Source organism: Papaver somniferum, chromosome 6 (genome assembly GCF_003573695.1).
Source record: "Papaver somniferum cultivar HN1 chromosome 6, ASM357369v1, whole genome shotgun sequence".
In the NCBI taxonomy this organism is placed as follows: domain Eukaryota; kingdom Viridiplantae; phylum Streptophyta; class Magnoliopsida; order Ranunculales; family Papaveraceae; genus Papaver; species Papaver somniferum.
This window is the reverse complement of record NC_039363.1, coordinates 70,169,333-70,191,855: the sequence shown is the minus strand read 5'-3', so window position 1 is coordinate 70,191,855 and position 22,523 is coordinate 70,169,333. Positions and strand designations below refer to the sequence as shown.

Below are 22,523 nucleotides of genomic sequence, written 5' to 3'. Positions count from 1 at the left end.
TATGTTTTCCTCATAGAGTCGTTAATTTTTAAAAAAGGATCGTTCGCAAAGGATCGTCATATGTTTCTATATTACGGTAACGACTCTAATCCAAGGCGAAAAAAATGAAAAATCAGAATTTGGTTCGCTATCTCCCTCCTCATATACCCTAACGATTTTTCATACTTTCTACATGCATATGAAAAATCGTTAGGCTTCAGGATTTTCGGGTTGACGACTCTTTAACTATAACTGATTTTTTTTTCTTCGTGTCATTAATGGAAGAGAAGATGGAAATAAAATGGAGGAGAGGAGACTCCAATTTTTTTATTAAAAGATGGAAATGAAATGGACGCTTAGATTAAGGGTGAACAAAATTTTAAGTTTTATTATAGATTAAGGGAAAAATAGTATTTTCACTACATTTTGGAACCCCTTAAAATAAATGGAATGGGTATAAATTGGTGAGGCCCCAATTATTTTCCGGGGCCCCAATTAAGCCTTGAAAAGCAAGTACATTCAGAGAAAAAACATAACAGTAGAGGCTTCTAAACCCTACAACAAACAGGCCGTGAATGAGTTAACCTAAAACCCCGACTCCCTCCAAAAACCCTGCTCCTATTTTTCCTCTTTTCTCTTATTACAGACCAAACGATTGAACAACCTATTGTTCAATGGAGGAAACAAGCTCGATGTCAAAGGAAGAAGATTCAAAAAGTGAAATAGGAATGGAAGATTACACAGAAATCAGTGACGTCGATGATGATATTCAAATAGGAATTAACGAGGATATTAATCAAGACGAAATCCAAGGTTTCTGCTTTCTTCAATCGCCCAATTAATATTGATATATATATTTTTTTTTAATTTTTTTGGGAAAATTATTCACCACATTGATATTGATTTTGCAGAAGAAGATGAGATGGAAGTAGAGAAAGAAGAAATTCTTCCCAAATTTGATGAAGCAAAACTGAGAGAGCTATTGCGTAACTTAAAATCGGTTGAAGTTAAAATTTATTCAGAGGCTGCAAAAGAGTTTATTAAGCTATTAAGAGGAGATACAGGAGGTGAAATACTCCGTCACTATGTACAAGCTTCACCATTATGTATAGAACTCGAGGAAACTTGGAATGCTCGGAAAGGGAAATCTGAAGTTTCAAAGATTATTTCGTTGATTACTGCAGTTTTGGAACACCCTGATGGGAAATTTATATCAGGTGATAAAGAGAGATTAATTATTAGTCAGAAGCTTGACAAGTTTGCTCGTCTCATTATTAAATCCGAGTCATCTTTGAAAGAAGAAAAGGATGGCTTGCTGAAAGAAAAAAAATCTAAGTTACCAGATGTTTATGAAGAGTTGAAGAGTAAGGAAGGAAGACGTCAAAACGCAGCTTTGTTGCTAATGACTGCAATTGTTAAACGCGGGGTAGGTTTGGCTTCTGAGGTTGCTGAGCACTTTGACTTCAAGCTTCCTGTTTTTGCTAGCCTAGCAGAATATAAGAAGAATAAGGTTGAAAACAGAAAACATTCCACCAGAAAATCCTTCATCAAGTTCGCACTCTCATTTTTAGAAGTTGGGAATCCCAGATTGTTGAGATGGGTCTTACAACAGAAGGAAATGTTTTCTGGTATTTTACGTGGACTTGGAAGCGACGATGAGGAGACAGTAGTTTATGTGCTATCTACACTCAGGGATAGAGTTCTAACGCTGGATTCTTTGGTGCCTCCAAGTCTTCGGAGTGTTCTCTTTGGAAGTGTTACCTTGGAACAATTATCTAGCATTTCGGGTAATCCGGTAGATGGACCTTCTGCCGACGTTGCACATGAGGTTCTAGTTATGGTTTGCACTGATCCTCAGAATGGGCTGATGCCAAATCAAAAGGGTGTTACAAATCCGTTAAAGGGTAATCGAAAGCGCCTCTTGGATCTCATGAAAAAGCTAAATGCAAAAGATAATGGTTATCACAAGGATCTTCTTTTGGAAATTGTTAACGGGAGGCCTTCTTTTGGTTCAGCATACATGGATGAGTTACCTTACAATCTCGAGCCTCGATCATCTGATAGCTGGTAATCTATATTTTATTTTATTTTATTTTTAATATTTAAGATAGTTTATGCCGTAGGATATCACTTTGTTTTAAAATGCTCAGAAAAAGTTAAAGTCTACATTCAGTTACAAATATAAGTCTCCCTAAAAGATAAGAAAATCCCTTTATTCAGTATCCCATCTAGTGCCTGGAAGTCGCATATGGATATGACATTGTATTTCATATAGATGCATGCTTGCTGCTCTCCAAAAATCTTTTTGGCATTCATTTGTTAGCACCTCCTCCTTTTAAATTACCCATAACATTAAGTGGCTTTCAGGTTTGCTGCTGTTTCTTTGGTGTCAGACTTGATTTCTTCCACAAGCACTAGTTTTAGTTTTGGTGCTCCTGCTTCCCAGATACATGATCCACCTACATTAGATAGTCCTGAGGTACAATGTATGCTGAAATGTATTATTCCCCGTGCGTTTAGTCGGGGTGTCATCAATAGGGGATTGCAACATGAAGATCTTTATGTGAAGCATGGTAGTGTGAAGCTTCTTTTAGAGGCCTTAAAATCATTAGAAAACTTAGTTGGTTCTATAGATTATAATTCTCGTTCCAACAATTCAATGGTGCATAAATGGTTGAATCTCAAGCAAGACATTCAAGACGAAGCCAGAGCTGTGTTACCCGACCCTCAAGTTTTGTTTAAATTGCTTTCTGACGAGAAAAAAGAGAAGGACCAAAAAAATGATCCCAAGCGTTGCAATAAAAAGATGAAAAGGTCAACGAACTTTGAATGCCATGCTGGTGCGAAGAAATCAAAAATTGATCGCATTGACGGTGATATTGATATCCTTATTGGTGGAATAAGTAGTGAACCCGATAATGCTATGCTTTGTAAGACTGAGAGCATTATGGATGAACTGATTATAGACCAGGTGGAAAATAAAAAGGAGTCGGCTGATGTTATTGCTGGTATTTGGGGATTACAGAGAGTTGAACAACAAGATGCAGAAATATGTTTCCACTCCAAGGTTCTTGATGTGCTTGCTCTATACCTAGTAAGTCCTCTCTCAAAAACCTCTTAAATAGTCTGTAGAAGTATTATGCCTTTGATATGTGTTTTTCCTCTCGAAAATATCCCTTCTCAAGTCCAAATAGTTTGGATTGTGTGTCCTAATTCTTAGCATGACATGCAAATGGTGTACTTGCTGTAAATATGGACAAATATTAATTTTTGTGGGCTTTTAGGTGGGCATACTTTAAGTTTTTGGTTGTTCATAAAGGACCTGCATACATAATCTGCGATGGTGTGTTTATGGTGGAATTATTTTTAATTTATAAGTATTAGGCTATTAGCTCATATTATTCTTAGGCAAACATTTTTTCTGGAAAATTGAGTACTCCCTCGAGGTCAATGTCCTAATTCTTGGCAGGTCATTTAAAGAATATGCTTTGCTGTAAATATGGACAGACAGTAATATGTGTAGATTTAGGTGGGCAACGATGAGTTAATTGGTGCCCATGAAGGACTTACACACATGGAGCTTGTGTTGGATCATAGGTTATTGGGAAAAAAAGTTGTAGCTGTGATCAGATGTAGGGGTGAACAGTTGTACTGTCTATTTGTTTCATCTCATATTGTATGTTGTTGTGGAGATGCTATGATCTTCTCTAATGGAAAACCCTGGTTCCCTATGTGTGTTGCTGATAGAAGCACATGGCAGACAGAGTTTTGCAGTAATATTATGCGACACTTGATTTTCAACAAAATCATTCAGTAGCCAGTTTGTGTTTTGTTTGATATATGGACAATGGTTATTTCACAATGTGTCATTTTTATATTTTGAATGGTAAGAGTTGATATCACCATCAAACCTTAGGAATTTCCATATGCACAAAAGGAACTAATGACAATCTCTAAAAAACAGAGGACCGCCTATGTGTTTTTTCTAACTACCTATGTGCGCTGATATTCCAGTCTTGACAGTATATGTCAAACATCACTTTTAGAGTTTATGGAAATAGCTTAAGAAAATATTTCTAAGTTTAAAAGAAGGATGAAAAACATCACTTTTGTTTGGACGCGTGAAGTGTTTCACTGTTTTAACTGCTTATTGTCATTCTATTAGTAGGATGGAAAACAAAATCATGCACCAGTTTACCATGTGGTACTGCCTTCTAATATGATTTCTCTTTCATGCAGCGCACCATGCCTAACACTTTAGAGGGTTCATATGATTTCTTTAAGGAGCTTCCAAGCGACCCTTTTACATTGTCAAGTAACCAGCAGCAATCCTTATTGCCTCTTTTAATAGAATATATTGGATGGTCTCCTGAGAGGAAAGTCCCCAACAGACCCCCTGAAGCACTGTACAAGCATCTGCATCCGTTGGTCAATCTCTTGATACGTTCACCAATCAAAGAAATACAAAATCAAGCATATACTCTGGCTCGAGCAGCCATGTTTAGTACTGGTGCCTTTGACAGAGATATTCAAGAAATTGATGCATGGTTCTTGTTTTTACCTGGTTATAGACGAGAGGGGCAGACAGAGGAGGGACAAGGGCATGACCTTTTCGGGGACTTGTTTGGAGTTGTCGTTTCATTTTTCTGTGACGCTGTTTCTACGGTGGGAAATAACTTGTACAAATATCATGATATGGTAAGGTGCAAACTTTCCGAATTAAATGACATCAAAGGTAAGCTATGTGATTGTTTTTATGTATTTTGAGCTTAATTATAACCTCTTTTGCTACTCTGGTTCTGGCATGGTCTTAGTTTATATCGGTACTATGTGACATACAGCCCCAAGTCTAACAAAGCAGTCTGAGATCTAACTCCTACTTACTATTAGATTAACTTGATATATCTTATCTAGAGCTCGATATAGAAGGTGTAGAAAACTAAATGCATTGTTGTCCTTCCTTTTAGCCTGTTAACTTTCTGTAGACTGGTAAGGGATGGACCTTTTTGCTTGTGAGTGAACATCTCCTGACCATTTAACCTACAAACAGGTCAGAGTTAGATGTGTTGCTTATCTCGGGTTTCAATGGTATGGTCATTCCAAGTTAAACATGCACATTGTGCTGACATGATAAATTATCAAGAGCTAAGCATATATATTTACACTTCTAGCTGAAATGGACAGATACTAGTGCATTGTGTAATGTATACGATTTATCCTGCAGATGCTCCTGATTTCAGCCCTCTTGTCTTCTGTATCCTGGATAAGTGTCTAAGGTTGCTGGAGTCCAGTTCCGGGAAAAAGTTATGTGACAAATCAATGGTATCACTCTATGTGTGCAATACACTAAGTTTTCTCTTGCAGACTCAGGTAATTACTCTCTCTCTCACATACACACACACACACACACACACAGACATACCTACACAATTTAATTACTACTGAATTTTTTATCTCCTCAAGTACTTTGTCTTGTTTGTTAACACCAGTTTTTTTCACTAACTTTAATTTTGACAGGTTCAAGGAGGGTTGCTACATGCTTTCATTGAGTTCCTTTTAACTCAAAGACTTTGTGACCTATCAAGAAGGAATGGATTTGGGGACTTCACTTCACTTGATGATTCAAGCAATTTCCCATGTGAATGGAGGCCATTAAAGAATCTGTTGCTCCTTTCACAAAATGTCTCTAAAAAACAGGCTTGTTGTAGCTCTTATTCCATTCCCCAAAGAACTCAAAGTGCAAGTCGTCATCCTTTTGCAAGAACTCTTGATAACATAAAGGAAATCATAAAAAGTGGTCAAGGTGGTGATTTAGTGGGTGTAGCCGCAGGTTTCTCCTCTTCAATAATTTGTATAAGTTCTTACGAGATCTTAGAAAATTTTCCATCCATCATTACTATATCCCATCTCCTTCTAGGAAAACATCTTCAATTCTTATCTTATCCATTTTTCCTTGAGCAAAATTTTCTCTCCAGAGTTTCTGATCTATGGGCCAATATAGTGTTCTCTGCTTTAGAACATTTTGATACAATTGCTCAGAATTCCAGATGTAGTTCTTATTCCAGTGAGGAAATCATTTCTAGCATGGAAGTTGATTCAATCAAATCTGCTTCCGTTGCATTTAGTTTCTTCCTAAAGGAGGCACCTTTTTATGTGCTATTTTCTTCGGTATTAAGAGTTGGAAATCTTGAGTCTTTCGTCTCTTCTAAACTTGTAGACATACTCAAGGTCAAGCTTACTGAAGGTTCACCTGACGACTTGATTGCATCTCTTCGTCTTGCACTTTTCTGGGCTCATCAGATACAATTATCATTCAGAGTTGACCCGGTAGATGAGCTTGAACGGCCCTTGCAGATTTGCTTTATATGCATAAAGCACATATTGACACAACTTTTTGCTGTCAAATCAAATTTTGATACTTTATCTATCAGTGAGTTTCCTGTATTGGTACCATATCTCCAAGAAGTTGCAAGAATTGTTTTCCATCATCCTGCAGTGATTTTGTCATTATTACAACCTTTGTGCCGCGGTTTGATGCCTGCTTGTGTAAGCCTGGGCAATGGCTCCGAGGATTTTGTAAGCTCATTGAAATTCAGCGTTCACTCGATGGAACATAATATCTTAGAGTTATTGACGACAGTTGCCAATTACTTCTTTTCTTCATACTTGGATCAAGTTGCCGTGACTGAAGTCCAGGATGCAGAAAACAAAAAGCTTTTGAAGATTTTCAAGTCCTTGGTTAGACAGGTTATTTTATTCTTTATGGATAAGTTCGATTGTTGCATTAGGGATAAAGATTTGACCCCCATACTACCAGCTTATCACATAGTTGTTGCTTTAAGTCCTTATATATCTCCTATTGAGTTGCTAGAGCTTGTGCAATGGATTTTTCGTAAAGTTGACCTGATTGACTCAATAGGTTGGAAATCTTTTAAGATTGATGCTTTTGCAATGGGATGCTATATTTTTGATGCTGCTTTCGATTTGCTATCAAGTTATTTGCATCAAGTCAGCAGAAGAAAAGTGCACTCCTCTTTGCTCTGGGAAGTTAAGGGGGGAAATGTTGACATCAGCCTTCTCCAGGAAACTTACTACAAGGTAATTGAACTTGCCACTACTTCCAAGTTAAGATTCGCTGATATATGCTTGTTGAAGGCTGTGAATACCGTGTATAAGCAAAAAACTATGTTGCCGAAAGAGGATCTGTTTCCACTAGTTATGGCACTATCGAGGGTGATAAAAAGCACTCCCATCGAAATTATTTCTCATTGCATTTACACAACAAGTGCAACCAAGGCAAAACTTTTGTTTCTACTTACAGAAGTAAGTCCCTTGCACTTGACTCTTTTTGGGCAAGTATTTTTGTCCATCTTGGGTAAAAACTTGCCTTCAACTAGCAACATGATCGAAGAGAACCATAAATGTGTCATTGCAGATGACGACCTTATACTGCTATTACCTGTTGCTCTATCATACTTGAATTTGAGCATTACTAAGTTCGGCGTTCAGTATCTCAAGTCTTTAGGGGCCATCACTTCGATTTATTCGAGAATACTGTTGGATGGTTTCTTAAATTGGAGGAGTTTTGCATCTAGAACCGTGTTTCAAGAAGAATTCGATGAATCCCCACCATCATCTACTAAAGATCTTCTTAATGTATTCGGGGGTACTCTATATGGAAAAACAATTCACATGTTGAGATACTGTTTTGCTTTAAATGCAGATTCTATTGACAAGAAGAAAAGGAAGGATCTTTTTTGTTCTATGTATTCATCTTCTGGTACAGATGCTGGTTTGCTAGATTGTGATGTTGGTGAGATAAATAATTGTTCAATTGATGATTCACTAAACATTGCGATTAGAGCCATAGCAAAAGTATGCTTTTCTAGGTTGCTATTATTTCCAGCGGATAATTTTATTCAGTCTCTGAGGACTAAAAGAGGCGGAGAGTTGAAGGAGATGACTCTTGAAGTTGGTTCCACTAGAAAGGATTCTATGAGATTGAGGTTAATGAGAATCTTGGTCAGTACATTGCGCTCTATCGCCATGAAGTTCCCTGTAGTGACAGATAACTCCGGAAAGTCGAAACGCCCAGAATGTTCAGTGTTCACATTCTTAGAAACTTATATTCTGAGAAATATATCTGAATTGTGTAGGAAGATGCAGACAGAGCTTGTCCAATTTGATTCACTTCCTTTCTTGGATACATTTTTCTCATCATCTCTTCGGTATAGATTTGAGGATCCTATCACATTGAAAGTGCTCAAGGATGTTGTTATTACACTATCTGAAGGGAAATTTTCTTCTGGTGTCCTTCTTGAACTTATGCAAGCTCACTCTCATTTCATCCCTTCTATTCTATGGACTAACTCGATTTCTGACTCTTCTAGTGTTTTTCATGGTGTAACTCTGTTGAGGCCTTTATCCAGCATATTGAAGTCTCATGTTCTCTTACTTACTGATTTACACATGTCGGATGACAAGATTAATCTTGATTTATCTTCTTCCCATTCGAGAAAGTTGGAAGTGATCAAACTTTTGAGAGTACTTTATCATCTCAAGGCTTGTCAGAATGGCAATGTTGCTCCAGCAGAAGATATCAGCATGGTTCCAAGAGAGTTGCTTTCCTTGCTTCTGTCCTGTTATGGCGCAACAATGGGAAAGGTCGATTTGGAGATATTCAGCCTCATGAGTGATATAGTGTCCGCAGAAGGATCTGATCTAAGCATTAATGAAATGGATTATCTGTGGGGAGGTGCCGCTTTAAAACTTAGACGTGTGAAAGAGCTTGAGTCCACCCATGAGATAATCAATGGTGAAACATGCGAAGAGCGTCGAAGAAGGCAATTTAGGGAGAGTTTTTCGATTGACCAGAATTTATGTGTAGCAACAGTTTTACATTTTCCCAATGAAAGAGTTGACCTTGATAGCCTTACAACAACAAGCAAGCTTCAAGAGGATAACTTGCTGAATATGCTAGAGGTATTTGCTGTTCTTGAAGAGTTCCGTTTAACTAATTTATACTGGATGTCTTTTTTTTTTCTTTCCTTTTGTTGTTATTTTCAAGTTAATTACTTCAACTGTTGCAGGAACCGTATCCAAGGATTGATAAGATACAACGGTATGATCCGGCTTTCATCTTACGGTTTTCAATTCATGGTCTATCAATGGGTTACTTTGAGCTTTTGGAATTCGCGGGCCTTGGTTTACTTGCACTATCTATTATGAGCATATCTTCACCTGACCAAGGAATTAGGAAACTGGGTTATGATGCTCTTGGATTATTCACTAACACCTTATACAAGAAGGTAGGTTGTTTACCATTACAAGGTGGTGCTAATAAGAAGATTTGATCTTTCTTGATGTGAGATTCTGATATTTTCACAATCTCATGACCTTGGCTATGTGTTTGAATTAGTTTACTGGTCAGACATGTATCTCACCAGTTGGTGCAGTTTCAAATAGTCTTATATTTTTCAATTCAACGTCGATTGCAGGATGAGCAAAACAAGAAGTCTTTGTCGCCGCTTCGACTTCTTTTATTATCTTTGCAAAATGGTATAGCTCAAGAAATGCAAAGAATACCTTCTGTGTCAGCTATTTTCGCTGCTGAAGCTTCTCTAGTATTGTTGGATCCTTCAAGTGATCATCACGTTGCCATATCCGAACTGTTGAGACGCTCGCCGTTGAATTTGAAGGTAGCTATCATACTACACATTTCAACTTTTATTCGTCGATGTGCCTGTGTCATCTATATTCTTTTCACCTACTCATTAAGTTGGAATTGAACTGAACCGGTGTTTATCTTTATACTTCTTTGTTGCATTTGTGAAACAATTAACCCATAGAATCGCCCATGTGCAGAGTATTCCATTATTTGATACATTGTTTGAGAGTTGCTCGATTAAGTTCAAGACAGACAAGCTATGGATACTTCGCCTATCCTATTCGGGATTAAATTTGGATGATGATGCTGAAATATTTCAGTCGAAATGTCTTCACAAGATGTTGAGTTTTTATTCGTCTTCTCTCTCTGATTATGAGTCCAAAATTCTCATTCTTCAGGTGGGTTTGTAATGTAACAAGTTCAGATTTAATCATTTAACTGCAATTTTGCTTCACGACGCGTGAACGAGATACTCAAATGTATTTGAACTTGTGTGTTGGTTACTTTGCAGATAGTGAAGAAAGCTGTTAAGTTGCCTACACTAGCTCGTTACTTAGTCAAGTCATGTGGATTGCTTTCGTGGTTATCATCTGTTTTTTGTTTCTGTGATAAGAGGCTATATGGTGACGGTAAGGACCAATCTGTAAAGGCTATGACGATCAGTTTAGAGGTATTTACCGACTTCAAAATTTGTTCCCTGCTTACTAGCTTTGTCACATATATAGGTAATAATAATATACGGCAGGATTTTTAAGCTTTTGTTGCTTATGTTTCTATCCTAATGGCAGGAATCTAGAATCCCTTGCTTTAAGTTTTTCTATATGTTTTGTTTCACAATATAGAGAAACTTCATCTTGATCCACAAATCTTAATTTTCCTGTTGTATAATAATCACGGTTTCCTTGTCAGTGGTTTTTAAAAGAAGCTTCTGCAACATTATGTGTAACTAGTAATGTTTTTTTTTATTTATTGTGTTTTTCTTTCATTCTTTTAGGTAGACAATGTTAGCGCCGTGAACAGTAATCTGATAGCAGTTTAACACTGCGCTTCTTAATGGATGAACATATTTTTCATTTTCTTAATGTATGTAAATAAATAATTACACATGTCTAGTAATATATAACGCAGTGGCACTCCTAGTTATTTATAATGCCGTTACATTCCTTTCATATCTTAGTTATCTTTCTTTGTGCTAGTTTTTAAGAGAAGATTGACATGATATGTTAAAACATCTCTATGCAGCAATAAGTATCGGTTAACTTCCTCCCTCCACTAAGTTTAATTTATTGTTTGAACACAGGTCGTCAATGATATTATTTCGCAGAGTACGATTACTAAATTGCTCCAGAACTACCACCTTGAACAGTTATCAGAGCTTTCATCTCATCTGTACAAATTTATTTTTGAAAATTTACTGCTGATAAAGCAAAATGCACCGTTGATTCATTTGATTTTGCAAATAGTGGTGACAACTTTGCGGGTTACTCAGAAAAGAGAAATGTTTGAGCCACATTTAAACTTGGCAGATCAGCCGCGATTTAACTTGTCGTATGACAGCTTATTTCAACTGTACCAAGCCATTGATGGTGGACATGACAAAGGATTTGGTCTTACTGCTGACCTTGTGCTGAAGGCCATACTTACAAGTGCACCGCCTATTCTCAACCGCAGGGTATCATCTTTTTTCTCTTTATGCACTCATCTACAAAGTTCCTTTAGTTTTTGCCGTATGTGCTGAATCATTGTCATTTGTTGATAACTAATGTGTAGCTTTCAAAAGGAAGAACTTTCAACTGTGAAATTGAATTTGATGTTGAATTACAGGATATATCAAAACTCACAAGGTTTGTTAGGTGGGCGATCCCTGTTGCGTCGATGCCATATAGTGAAGAGAAACTTGTACTCAGAGATTCTGAACTCCAATCGACAACCTTTTTCGGGGAACAACAATCTAAAAATACTTTACTTTCAACACTTTTACGATGGGTGGCAGCTTCTGTGATTCTAGGAAGGATATCTAGAACTTCATGCAAAATCGATACCTTTGCTCTGGAAAGTAGAGAGTATACAAAGGAAGAAAGTCTAAAGTCCCTATTGGACAACCTAAGGGAAAGGCATGACAAGGGAATTGATGATGATTTTGATGAAGGGCGAGAAGATGATCATAGTAACATTGTGGGGTTAGCAGTGACAATTTTGTATCTTCAGCAGCTCCTTGGAATGAATGACAAAGTAATCCAACCCGTTGTTTCGGCTTTAAGTTTATTACTCCTACCCGATGACTCTAAAAGTGCTGGTAAAAAATATTGTATTTCAATTTTTTATGAAATTTAACATTTAAGGATGGTTACTAATTAGGGTCTTGGCTGATATAATTTTGGACACTAATTTTTTTGTATGTATGTATATTGAATCAGGAGGAGCATTTTCTTTGATTGGTGACCAAGGTAGATACTTGGAATCACTGTGTGCAGATATTAGTTGTCCGGCTGAAGCTAATCTTGCTTGGAGATGGTAAAAAATCCTTCATCTTCTTAATTTCGGTTTCCCCTTTCAGTTTCGTGAAAATACTCTTGCTAGAACTAAATACCTGGGTCTGATATGAAAAGCAGTAGGAAATCCCAAAAGAAGTAAGAATTTGAGTATTCTGAATTTTATGCAATAGAAGAGAGGACGTCCTAGACGTCTGGACCATAATAAATACTTTTGAAGTATCAACTACTCATGTTACATTTGTTTGGACAGGTCATTTGATCGACCATGGGAGGACTCGTCTTCAGAGCTAACAGAGCTGCAGAAGTTAGATGAATACAATGCTTGCGAAACTAGTTTGCTAATATTTTCAAATGCTGTTGGAGGAAGGTTGGTAAATTTGCCTGTTTTATCGCATCAAGATTTGAATGATTCTGGTGTTTTCGGATGGGAGAGAAAATTCTTTCAACAGGTTAACTTTTCAATTAAATCAAATAGCTGAAAATGTGTAAGCTCTTGTGTGTTAGCTGTGACATCCAGAGTTGCTCATGATTTTTACCCAATACTGAGCTTTATGGCTGAGTACAATTTTGTCGAAGTGCTCTGCTCTTAAATGTACAGTCTATTTCAGTATAAAGTTATATACAATAGCCGGTGCATCTGGAGATTTTTGAATCGGAAAAGGCATTGCGCTGACAGCCCAAATTTTCTTTCTACTTCTGTTCCCTTTTTTTGCTATTCTGTTCTCAAATATAGTACTCGATAAGTACCCAAGAATGCAGAAAATAGCTCCACACCTGTTCAGTTTCTGTCCTCTTACCGAGTCAGTGCAGCTCAAGTACTACTGAGAATCTGTGATTAAACTTCAATGATTTCGCCATCTTTGAGGTGTCGAACTACAGATTCCAGGGATCCAAGGATTCATTCTAAACCGAAAAGACTTTGAGCTTAAACTTTAAATTTCTATCCATTTATGATGATTTATCTTTTCAAAAGAGACATCTTTCCCGGCTATTCCACAATGAGCGAAGAATTTTGCTTCACTTGTGACATGCACTTGTAGGGCATGTCTTGAGGTTGTAATAGGGTTCCTGATTCTCCCATATTCTGATACCCCCATTTCCTTTGCCAGTTGAAATGCCAAAAGGAACCCATTAGTTTCAGCCACCAGATGAATGGACTGATTTCCCACAGACAAGTTCCAGTCAAATCCAGGATAAAGTTTGGTATTGTCAGAACCAGATAATCTCCCATCATATAATGCATCGCAACAGACCAATTTTTAAAGTGACAAATTATTAAAAAAAAATTCCATTGCCGGGATTTGAACCCGGGTCGCCTGGGTGAAAGCCAGGCATCCTGACCGGGCTGGACTATAATGGATTATGTACATGAATCGACATGGACTTTATGTGTTACAATCCCCATGTTCTTGAAATAAACCGATCCAAATGGCACACGCTCTGTTTTACGTTCAGTTCAGGGGACCTTAACGACATGGCAATACCAACACACCAGCGTCGTTCGCGAATTCTTGGTTGTTTACACGGTTGCAATATTAGTCTCCAATATTATGTCTGCGGAAGAGGGAGGAATTTACAACCGAAATTTGATTAATTTATAAAATAGTTTGCTCATAGAAAAAATACACCAGTAGTTCAATTTTATACTCTTCTAAACATATATCCATTTTTCATATTTGATTAACATATCTGAGAAAGTCATTTTTTAACAAATCAACTGAAAACAGGGTAATGAAAATTGTGGCACACCAAAACGGTTTAGACTGATTCTAGTGGAAGTGGAGATACTTTCATCGAAAATAAATAGTAAAATAATTAGAGATCTTGAGGGTTAACTCAAACCAGGACATTTCAGTATATTCACAGTTCCAACCAACAATCGATAACCGTTCATTTTTTTATAAGCAATTTCTCAACATAGATTTTAGCAACACCGCCAAAGGCACCAGCCATATCCGTTTTTTAGAAGCTCCCAGTCCCAATAATAACACCACATTAAAATAGTAAGGTAATCCAAGAACGTGACTTAGAAGCTTCAGCCTCAAACAAAAACTTCACAGAAAGGGAAAGAAATGGAGTTTACATTTCAAGAATCACCATGGTCACGCTTATTCTTGAATACACCATTTCTCTTTCCATCTTCTCTCTTCACCCCTGATAACTATGTTCACTGGACACAAACTCTAGAATCTCATATCTACACAGCCAACCTTCCTGGTAATCATATAAAATCTCATATCTGTTTTTGTGGTTCATCTGGATTTGTCTTTCATGCTAATAAATGGTTCTTTTGTTGATGCACAGGTGTAAGGAAAGAAGAAATTAAAGTAGAAGTAGAAGATTCAAAATATTTGATAATAAGAACAGAAGAAATAAATGAAGAAACAAAACCAGCAGTAAGTTTCATGAGAAAATTCAGACTTCCTGGTATGATTGATATTGGTTCAATTTCAGCTGCTTATGAAGATGGGGTATTAACTGCTACAGTTCCAAGAACTTCTGCAAGGAGACTTTTACATATCCATCTTTCTGATTTACCAGGCAGACATGAAATTCTTGCCGCTGCAGCTTAATTTGGAAATTAATGGGCAAATTTTTAGATTTTTAACGTGATGTTCCGTTTCTTTCGTATATCTAGCTATTTAGTTATTTCCTTGGGAATTTAAGAACATTTTTCTTTTAATTTTGCTTGAAAGCAAATGTATTCTTGATCAGTGTTGTTGTTGTTATAATGATACAAATTCCTATGTCAATTTTTGTTGTTTTGGAAGAATGTGGGGATTACACATAAGATATTTTTGAGGAACACCTCACGGGACCAATTGTATATTTGCCACGCGTGTAGCAAAATTAGCAATAACTTACATTTCTCTGCTGCAGTTTCTCCCACTAAAACCTGGTTAAATTGGGTCTTATACCATTTAATTGGGGCCTATAGCTAGATGACAAAAAAAGTCACTAGAAATCACTTCACACCATCCCTTATCAATATAATTACCAAACTACCTATTTATTCCTGATTAATTAGCACTAATTAATCGTATTAGGAGTTAATTTTGTTTTGGATGTAAGATTAACTAATTTTAGAGAGTTCATCAAAACATCAACTTTTTGATTTTTTTTTCGTAAACACCAATCCAGAATCAGTTTACGTTCATTCGCTTGTAAACCGATTCTGGATTAGTGTTTACGAATTAACAGAGGGCATCCGTAATCGGTTAACTTTGACATGTTTTATAATCCGATTTTGGAAATCGGATTTTACTTATGACATATATAAACCGATTATTTCCTTTCATTACCAATTTTCATTCATTGCATTATTATTGTAGGATGCATTTAGCACATGCATCAAGCCTTTAAACCCCTAGGCGACCTTAGTGGACGAGTTATAGTCTCGTGAGGGTTTACATAGAGGTCTACCCACAAAACCTATATAAAAACTTCTAAAGCCATCAATCTTCCTCTGATGAAGACGATACCGCATCTAAGTAGTCCGGGTTATCCTCCGGGATTCTATCTGCCAAGAAGTGATAGCTTGCATCAAAGGAGAATGCTTCTCCTTTTACTTCCAAGTAGCGCGCTTTCACGACTTCGTGTTACAAAAATAAAAAAACAAGCTTACATTTGTTAGTGGTGTTTCGTTGGAAGATAACACAACACGGGGTACGTAAAAAAAACCACAAAATTACTTACAAATTGTAATGGACAAGGTGAATGGGCGAGTGTTAAAAATCGGAGGTTGGAGAGCTAAAAAAGCAAGTATCGCATTTTCGATGACTAGGTGCCTTTCATGGACTTGTTGAACACTTCTTGCGTTAGGATTTCCAAATTCTTGGATAAATTTGTTGTGTACTTTAGCCCAAAAGGTTGTTGAATCCTCCCTTTCGGAGGATTGACGTCTAAGTCGATTTTCCGCATACCATGCTTTCGTGATTGCCAAATCTTCCGTGGATTCGAATGATGCCGTTTCTTGTATGTATATGTTTGAAATGAGTAGTTGTGGAGTATATGGAGTGAGGGGGAATAAAATGATCAATTTTGGGGCAAATGTGGTCCAAGGATGAGGTCTCTATTTATACAGAAAGTCCCAAACGATTACTTTTTTTTTTTAAAAAACACGATATAATTTTAAATAATCGGTCTTTTAGAAGGACCATAAAATCCGATTGTGTTTATATGCCACAAGGAATCGGTCTTTCTTGCGACCAAAGTAAACCGATTAGAGTCATTTTAAATTTTGAATTTTCACCCGACACCAATCGGTTTATATATTTCCATATGTGATCCGATTCTAGCTTGGCTTAAAACATCCAGAAATAATGTTTTGCACAATCGAGTTATAATAACATATCGAGTAAACCGATTGTTGGCATGTCAGCCTAGAATTATCGAGCAACACATAATTATAATTAAAACTTCAAGTTCATCAAGTTCAACACAGATATCATCCAAAATACAAACCTCCTACTTCTTTTTAAGAACTTAAAATAACCACAAGTATTATAAACCTAAACTTTTAATATCTAAAACTTAAACGTAAAAACTTAAACAGCAGGAGCACCAGCATCAACAACAGCAGCACCACCGGGAGCATTTGCAGCACCACCATCAGCAGGAGCACCAGCACCAACATCAGCATCACCACCATCAGGAGCAACAACTTGTGTTTGAGCCATTAGTTCCCACATACCTTCCATTTATGCATGGAGCTCCCTGTGAGCTAAAATCATGTTTCTCCTCATCCTGGAGAACGTCATGACCTCAATAAGCTCTTCAAGTGAAAGTTTATCAATCAATGCGAGGGCTTGTTCAAGACGGGTTTCAGCTCCGAAAGAAAACTTATATAGGCTCCTCACTGGCACTCTTTGTGGTTTCCTCAGGATATCTTCCAAGATTAAATATAGATTGTAAAATCGTAGGTGTCCGAAGTCCATTCTACACAAAAAAATAAACAAAAATCAAGTAAGAAATCGGTACATAAAGAAAAATATGTAGCCCGATTCTGAAGAGACTCCAAAAATCAGATTATGTGGTACATGTATAAAATCCGATTGTGTAAAGAAAGATGAAAAGACAATATTAATCGGATTATACATATTACATATATAAACCGATTCCGGCGAAGTATTTTTCATATTTCATTTCTAAGCCAGAATCGGTTGATGTTAATCTTTATGTAAACCGATTATTGTGCGTGCTCTTCACGTCAAAAAAAAAACCCAGAATCGGTTTATTCGACAGGTCAATAAAAACCGATTCTGGGTGTAATCAGAGTTTTGATTTGTCAAAAAAGATGATTTAAACATGTAGATCAATAAGATAAGAAGATGGGTTGTTGGAGATTTACTTTCTTCTTGGTTGGATCGAAGATCGTCGCAGAAGAGGATGGAAAAAAAATTGATTAGGGTTTTGAGAATTTGGAAAGTTTATGATGGAAATAGAAAGTTTTTTTAGGTTTAGTTTTTTTTTATTTTGGATTTACTAAAAATGGAAAGATTAGAATTTATATGACAGAGTTTTAGGAATTAATGTGGGGGTAAATTAGTATTTCTTATAAGTTTGGGTGCCTATAATTTGGTGGTGTGGGAAGTAAAATTTGATAGGCCCCAATTTATCCAGGCACTGAAATTGTTTATTTTATTGCCTTTTTTGTCTATTGTTTAAGAAGATTTTTGGAAGTGCATCGAATGTGAAGTTTTCATAGGTAAGACCGTAGGAGGAGTGTGTACTTCACAAGATAATAAGTACCAGCATGTGGATGGTGCTTTGATCCGTCATCGTGACATCAGATTTTCTTGGAAAATTCTCAGATGCAATTTCATGAACCTCATAGCAACTCTTGAATTTCTTACTCAATCATCATTAGTTTACTAAGATTCTTCATTGTTTTTCTTACCAATTTGTGGTTCTTCATTACTAAATTCAGTAGTAAAGATATTCATAGAACTAAGATTATCAACATTAGCATTCAAAGTATCAAGAAGAGATTCAAACATACCTCCACCCCGCCTACATTTCTTACAAACCAAAATACTGATACTCAGCATCAAACTTACAACCAAAAACACAATCTTAAAGACATTACCGAATTTCACAACCAAAAACTATCCATCATCAACTTCACAAAAAACATAAAAACTACCTACTATCAGCAAAAAGCAACACAAACTTCACTTACCAAGACCGGCCGAAAAGAAAAAAAAAAACAAAAACCCTTTCACCAACATCAACTGCAGATTCAAGAATACTGGGAGGAAGCATAGAGTTACGAGTAAGCCATTTTGGAAAAAACTTGTTGATCATTATCAAACTTTTTTCAAATTCTGAAAATATGGTTGTTCTCTATACCCCAAAGGAGAACTCTAAAAGTCCTCCTCATCGTAACTCCAGTCCTCATCTTCCTCATACCATCCACTGCAACTGCTGCCTGATGAAGCAGGGGAAGTATCACCATCGCCAGATGATGAGCTCTCATCATCTCTATCTTCTTCATGACCTTCGTAACTGGAAACTTCAGGAAGATCTTCATCAGATTCACCGGATGATGCTTCAGGAGCGACTCTGGGATATACTCTCACAAGGGCTTGTTTCTCAACTCGGGGTTCTCCCTCTTGCATGGTTTTGGAAAATATCTTTGGATTGGCTCTCTCAAATTCAAACCGTCTTCGCAGTTTCCAATCAAGATATCACTGCATCCTCTGTCTGTCCTCTACAGCATCAGAATCCTCCTTTTTTTCTTTTTTCTTTTAAGTTACAATTTTAATTAGAACGAAAAACTTAATTATTCATACAAAAATGATAAAAGCAAAAAAGGAAAGCTAAAAAATAAAATAAAAAAAGAAAGGCTAAGTAAACAACAAAACTAGAGTAAACCGTATCTGACAGTTTAATATGACTTAGTGAAGAATTCCTTCCAGCAATTGATCCTTGCATCCATAGTTAATCTAGCTCCTTCCTTAGCCAGATATGTGAAAGAAATGAAGAATATGAGAATCATAATCACGATGCCACCTGACACCCTGCATTCTATATCTTCCATAGTGAACCAGACTTAAGATTCTACTCTTGAATCTATTTAAATTTGGTTGTACATTCTCAAAGAACTTCTTATTCTTTTGGAACCAGATTTCTCTCAAGGTAGCACAAGCAGCAGTTAACCATACTTCTCTGACAAGGGGACTTTTGTGTTTTGCAAATTGAAAAACATCAAAAAGAAGTAGGAGTTGTGAATTGAAAGATAGTACCTAACCGCTGCCAAATAGCTTTGCTGAAACTACAAGACCAAAGTAGATGTTCCATATTGTTCTGGCTCTGTCTGCAGATACAACACATGGAGACAACACAATAACCTTGTTCCACCTTCTTTTGATCATCTATTTAGATTCCCTGAATGAGCTTCCAAATATTGTTTGATATACCAGGATGCAGAAAATGCTTCCAGATTTTAGATGGCCAAGAAAGTACAAGTTCTCTATGCCTTATCTCGTCAGTTGCTGAGAGGTAGTAATTCTTTTAGTGAAGTTTTGAAACTAGACATTACTTAGACCAAATTGGTCATTACTTAGATAAATTCTCTATGACCAATTTGTGGTGAAACAAGTTTTGAAATAAAGGTTCCCAACCTTGTTGTGATGATTTTAGTGAAGAGTTTAAAACTGACATTACTTAGACCAATTGGCCTATATTGATTAGGTGTTTTAGCTCCTTGCACTTTTGGTAGAAGGGTAAGAAAGTTGGAATTAAGACCCTTAGGAATGAATCTTCTAGTCCAGCAATATTCAATAGCATTGTTGAAACCTTGTTGAATGATATTCCAAATTTCTTTTTAGAACATACCTGAAAACCCATCAGGTCCAGGAGCACTCTCAAAATCAATATCCCAAATAGATTTATTGATTTCATCTCCAGAAGGAATGACATCAAGCAAGATTTGATCATCATGTGTAATGAGACATGGAATGACTTCAAGAAGAGAATCATCTATTTGTGTTTCTTGAAACTGAAATTTCTTCTAAAAGAAAGTAACTAAAATATTAGCAATTTGTTCTTGATCAGTTATAAGATTCCCATTTTCATCCTCCATTTCACAGATAAGGTTCTTGGTATGTCTGACATTGACATTTGTATGAAAAAATTGAGTATTAGTTGAACCTTCTTTGACCCATTTTATTCTTGATTTCTGCCTCATCATGGTATTATATTGAACCTCTCTTGAATTATAAACATTCCGAGCTTTCACCAAGTTATTTAAAGCAGATTCATTATGAGAATCATTGTCTGAAATTATCATTTTAGCTTTGACATATTCCTCAGCTTTTTTGATTTTAATGTGAACATCACCAAAAACTTGCCAGTTCCAATCTTTCAAAATTTGTTTCAGTCTTTTTTGCTTTTGCAAGAAAATATAAGCAGGATCACCAACTAAAGGCTCATTCCAGCTGTCTTCTATTACCTTAAATAATCATGGATGCTCTAACCACATTTTCTGAAATCTCCAAGGAATATTCTTTGGCTTAGGAATATTAGAACAACCTCCAAAAAGAGGAGAGTGATCAGAAACAATTCCGAGGCCAACTTTATAACCCCAATTAGGATATTTGTTTAGCCAATCCAACTTATAAACAACCCTATCAAGATTACATAAAATTCTTCTTTCTCCATGCTGACAATTTGACCAAGAGAAATCCATTCCAATTTTGTGAGCTTGCAACAGTTCACATTGATTCAAACAATCATTGAAATCCAACATAGATCTTATAGATGGAGATCTACCTGCTTTCTTTTCTTCAGTAGTGAGAATTGCATTGAAATCCCCTAGAATAATCCAAGGTATTGTAAGCTCACTAATCATAACCATTTCAGACCATAAAAAAACTTCTTTACACTATATTAACATGTGCATGTACACCTGAAACAAGAACATCACCAACTGCAACTGTAACCATTTGACTTGTGACTGAAACTACTAATGGAGTAGCTATTGAATGATTCCAAAACAACCAAATATTTCCTTCGTGATAAGAAGAAGAATTATGTAATGCCATACACCGTATACCTGGCAAATTTATTTTACTTCAAAAAGAAGAAGTACACTGAACTCTTGGCTCAGCAACAAAACCCAAAGTGGGACTGAAATTATTAAGTAAAGATCTTAATTTCTGCTTGGCCCTAAGTCTCTTAAGGCCCCTAATATTCCAATAAAAAATCTTCATTGTTTGGTTGGAGGGTTTTTAGGACCCCCTTTCCCTACATTCTTCCTGAAATTATATTTGACTAATGTTGGATTACTCTTACCCTTTTCAATGACACTAGCTTTTGCTGGAGAAGAACCTTGTTGTGCTGGTGAAGAAACCTTAGGCCAAATAGTGAATTGAACATGCTCTGTCAATACTTTACCAGTACCTCCATCCACAAATTTAACTACACTATGCTCCAGTTTTGTAGATTCAGCAGTCTGCAAATTTGTCTGTGGTTTAATTTCAGATATAATTTCCTTTGTTTCATTAACATTCCCAATCTTTAAAATATCTTCTGTTGTTTCAGCAACTGGCACACTCAAAACATCAAATCTATTACCCAGGTTGTGAAATGATGGGTTCACTATTTGTATTTTGTGAAATTGGAGTAACAATATTAGAAACTACTGAATCTACTTCCGGAAATTGAGATATCACTGATTGAGGAGCAACTGAGCTAGAAGTTTGGTTTAGGACAGTATGATTATTAAGATTGGATAAAGTTGTATCAACTTCAGTATTTTGTCTTCTTACTTGCTGTGGCTGAGAATGGTTAACTTCCCCTTCTAATTTATCCTGAACTTGCCTTCTCTGAGTAAACTGTTGTTGAGCAACAAGTTTTTGAACCTCTGAATTTTTATTCTTCTCTATTTTGTATTATGTAACCAAATGACCAGTGATTTTGCAAGTAGAACAAAACTTTGGACAATCTGGAATCAAGATGTCTTGAAAGAAACCACCAAATTTTGTGCCAATCCAGATTTTATTAGGAATAGATTGAGCAAAATCTACTTCAACTAAAACATTAGAATAATACCCTACTTCACATTTTGCAGTAGAAACATCAATTTTTATAGGTGTACCAATTTCTTTACAGATAGAAAACAAGATCTTCTCACTCCATAATTCCAATCCTAATCCTTGGAATCTGACCCACACACAAGATTTAGAAGTCCTTTGATATGTTGGTCTAAAGTTTGAAACCTAATTTCTAATTTTAATAATTTGATTTAGAACCTCCAATGTACTTGATTTGATGTAAGCTCTGTCAACTTCATTATCCAGTTTAATGGTGAAGAAGCCTTTTCCTAATGGAATAAGTTTACAATCACCTACTAATTTCCATTGACTTTTTAGATTTAA

At 36.3% G+C, this 22,523-nt stretch overlaps 2 protein-coding genes and 3 non-coding genes across 6 annotated transcripts; 4 read left to right on the top strand and 1 right to left on the bottom strand.

The window, feature by feature from the left end:
- Positions 1-528: 528 nt before the first annotated feature.
- Positions 529-12,801, top strand: LOC113287914. 2 transcript variants are annotated; one of them, XM_026536790.1, is made up of 14 exons: positions 529-792; positions 891-2,046; positions 2,347-3,073; positions 4,219-4,714; positions 5,204-5,349; positions 5,497-8,961; positions 9,069-9,287; positions 9,477-9,677; positions 9,844-10,044; positions 10,158-10,316; positions 10,947-11,318; positions 11,471-11,942; positions 12,064-12,160; positions 12,392-12,801. In XM_026536790.1, the coding sequence occupies exons 1-14, from the start codon at positions 654-656 to the stop codon at positions 12,618-12,620; spliced, it is 8,079 nt and encodes a 2,692-aa protein (XP_026392575.1). In that variant the 5' UTR covers positions 529-653; the 3' UTR covers positions 12,621-12,801. The 2 variants fall into 2 exon arrangements, with proteins under 2 accessions (XP_026392575.1, XP_026392577.1); XM_026536792.1 differs by lacking the exons at positions 11,471-11,942; positions 12,064-12,160; positions 12,392-12,801 and having other exon boundaries at positions 10,158-10,275; positions 10,947-11,271.
- Positions 3,206-3,313, top strand: LOC113292273. The gene has a single exon (XR_003331758.1). It is a non-coding gene; the product is annotated as a small nucleolar RNA snoR103 (small nucleolar RNA).
- On the top strand, positions 3,454-3,557 carry LOC113292274. The gene has a single exon (XR_003331759.1). It is a non-coding gene; the product is annotated as a small nucleolar RNA snoR103 (small nucleolar RNA).
- Positions 12,802-13,427: 626 nt separating the features above from the next.
- On the bottom strand, positions 13,428-13,501 carry TRNAE-UUC. The gene has a single exon. It is a non-coding gene; the product is annotated as a tRNA-Glu (tRNA).
- A 385-nt stretch (positions 13,502-13,886) lies between these two features.
- LOC113285755 (15.4 kDa class V heat shock protein-like) lies at positions 13,887-14,930 on the top strand. Its single transcript, XM_026534528.1, has 2 exons — positions 13,887-14,358; positions 14,446-14,930. The coding sequence occupies exons 1-2, from the start codon at positions 14,214-14,216 to the stop codon at positions 14,712-14,714; spliced, it is 414 nt and encodes a 137-aa protein (XP_026390313.1). The 5' UTR covers positions 13,887-14,213; the 3' UTR covers positions 14,715-14,930.
- Positions 14,931-22,523: the final 7,593 nt, after the last annotated feature.

Excerpts from the sequence above, each read along its gene's own strand:
- LOC113287914 (XM_026536790.1), top strand. The coding sequence starts at position 654 with ATGGAGGAAACAAGCTCGATGTCAAAGGAAGAAGATTCAAAAAGTGAA. Across the intron at positions 3,074-4,218 it reads ATGTGCTTGCTCTATACCTA|CGCACCATGCCTAACACTTT; the intron begins GTAAGTCCTCTC and ends TCTTTCATGCAG. Across the intron at positions 8,962-9,068 it reads ACTTGCTGAATATGCTAGAG|GAACCGTATCCAAGGATTGA; the intron begins GTATTTGCTGTT and ends CAACTGTTGCAG.
- LOC113285755 (XM_026534528.1), top strand. The coding sequence starts at position 14,214 with ATGGAGTTTACATTTCAAGAATCACCATGGTCACGCTTATTCTTGAAT. Across the intron at positions 14,359-14,445 it reads CTACACAGCCAACCTTCCTG|GTGTAAGGAAAGAAGAAATT; the intron begins GTAATCATATAA and ends GTTGATGCACAG.